This window comes from Plectropomus leopardus, unplaced genomic scaffold (genome assembly GCF_008729295.1).
Source record: "Plectropomus leopardus isolate mb unplaced genomic scaffold, YSFRI_Pleo_2.0 unplaced_scaffold11807, whole genome shotgun sequence".
Classification (NCBI taxonomy): domain Eukaryota; kingdom Metazoa; phylum Chordata; class Actinopteri; order Perciformes; family Serranidae; genus Plectropomus; species Plectropomus leopardus.
In genome coordinates, this window is record NW_024612513.1 from 1 (window position 1) to 1,828 (window position 1,828).

Sequence of the window (1,828 nt, forward strand, 5' to 3'; positions counted from 1 at the left end):
ACCTCCTGCACTATTTTGTGTTTTATGTCATTGTCATTCTAACTGTTTTTTCTTTACACATTTTGCAGTGGTATTGTTTGAGGAAGCCTGAGAACAAGAGTTTAATTATAAATAAAGGACTGCTCTTGTAATTGTTGTGCATATGACAAATAGAGCTACAATGATTAATCAATTAGCTGTCAACTATTGAGAAGATATTGAGAATTTGATGAAAAAATCTAAATTAAATGGAAATATTTTCTGGTTTTCTTTACTCCTTGAAAACAGCTGAACAACAACAACTGAACATTTGAAGACGTCACGTTAGGCTTTCAGAAACAGTGATTGACATTTTTCACAGTTTTCTGTCATTTTAGAGACCAAACTAATCAATGAATCGACAAATTCATTGACATATATATTGACAATGAAAATAACCATTATTTGCAACCCTAATGATAAATCAGACTTAAACTTTAATAGAAAACGAATGATGGAGATATTTGCAGTGCTAAAATACCAGAAAGAAGAGTAGAATATCGGTGTGTTAATTTTGTAATTTATGTCAATTTAAGTTAAGTTTATTCTCTTGCATGAAGATGCCAAGCATTTGCAAAAACCTTTGATGCTTAATGCACACCCTCATAATGCTGTAACACTAAAACACTAAATGGTACTTTCAAAATCTTTACAAATATACACATTAGATTATAGTTAACAGTATTGAAGAAAACACTGCTGATTCACAGGCCTGATGTTCCCAGGAGTATAAACTTCTTTCTTACCTCTTCTTCTTTTTCCAGATCCTGATCATCCGAGCAGCAAAGCAGAAGGGCATCCAGGTCACATGTGAGGTCGCACCTCATCACCTCTTCCTCTGTGAGGAAAACATTCTGGATATCGGCGGCGGACGAGCGCAGGTCCGACCCATGCTGGGAACACATGAGGACATGGAGGCTCTTTGGGAAAACCTAGACATCATAGACTGCTTCGCCACGGACCACGGTCAGTTACTGGACAGACACCAGTCTGATGATTAAATAATTATACATATTAAGAAGAGAGCGATGTTTTACTTATTTTGCTTTGTGTTGATAGCTCCCCATTCTGTGGAGGAGAAAAACGGGGACGCTCCTCCTCCAGGTTACCCCGGCCTGGAAACCATGCTGCCGCTGCTGCTGACCGCCGTCAGCGATGGACGTCTCACTCTGGATGATATCATCAAACGTCTTTACGACAACCCACGCAGGATCTTCAACCTGCCAGTCCAGGAAAACACCTATGTGGAGGTATACACACAACCATACAACATTTTTATGTTGTGATCACATTTTTGAGATCCCTCCTGCACATCTATTTATTTCGCTGAGATCTTGCTTTATACGTTATCAAAAAATGTAATGACTTAATCACTTGTTTGTGCCTTTCAGGTGGACTTGGAGCAGGAGTGGGTTATTCCTCAGGCCATGCAGTTCACCAAGTCAAAGTGGACACCTTTCCAGGGTCTGAAAGTGAAGGGTAAAGTCCGCCGCGTGGTACTACGAGGAGAGGTGGCCTACATCGACGGGCAGGTCAGCAGTCACACGCATGCATATTCATTTGTGGTTACTACTTCATGTGCACAAATGATAAATTTATAAATATAAAAACTGCTGTATAAACAACAGGTTAATGAGTTATGGTAGTGTTTATCATTAGAATGATTTAGTTTTTATTGTTTGCTACATTTATTGTGGTAGCATAGTTATGAATGATAAAACTTCAAATTAAAAGCTTTGAAAATATTGCCTATGTTTATTGGAATGTACAAAGATGCTGGGAAATGGTAAATATTTATAAAGAAGTGCAT

The 1,828-nt window shown here is 38.2% G+C and overlaps 1 protein-coding gene across 1 annotated transcript; it reads left to right on the forward strand.

Annotated features, from left to right (window-relative positions):
• Positions 1 to 782: 782 nt before the first annotated feature.
• LOC121963591 (CAD protein-like) lies at positions 783 to 1,550 on the forward strand (the record flags this gene model as incomplete). Its single annotated transcript, XM_042513872.1, has 3 exons — positions 783 to 984; positions 1,078 to 1,268; positions 1,410 to 1,550. Coding segments are annotated over 3 exons (534 nt in total), but the record flags the coding sequence as incomplete, so codon positions are not given.
• Positions 1,551 to 1,828: the final 278 nt, after the last annotated feature.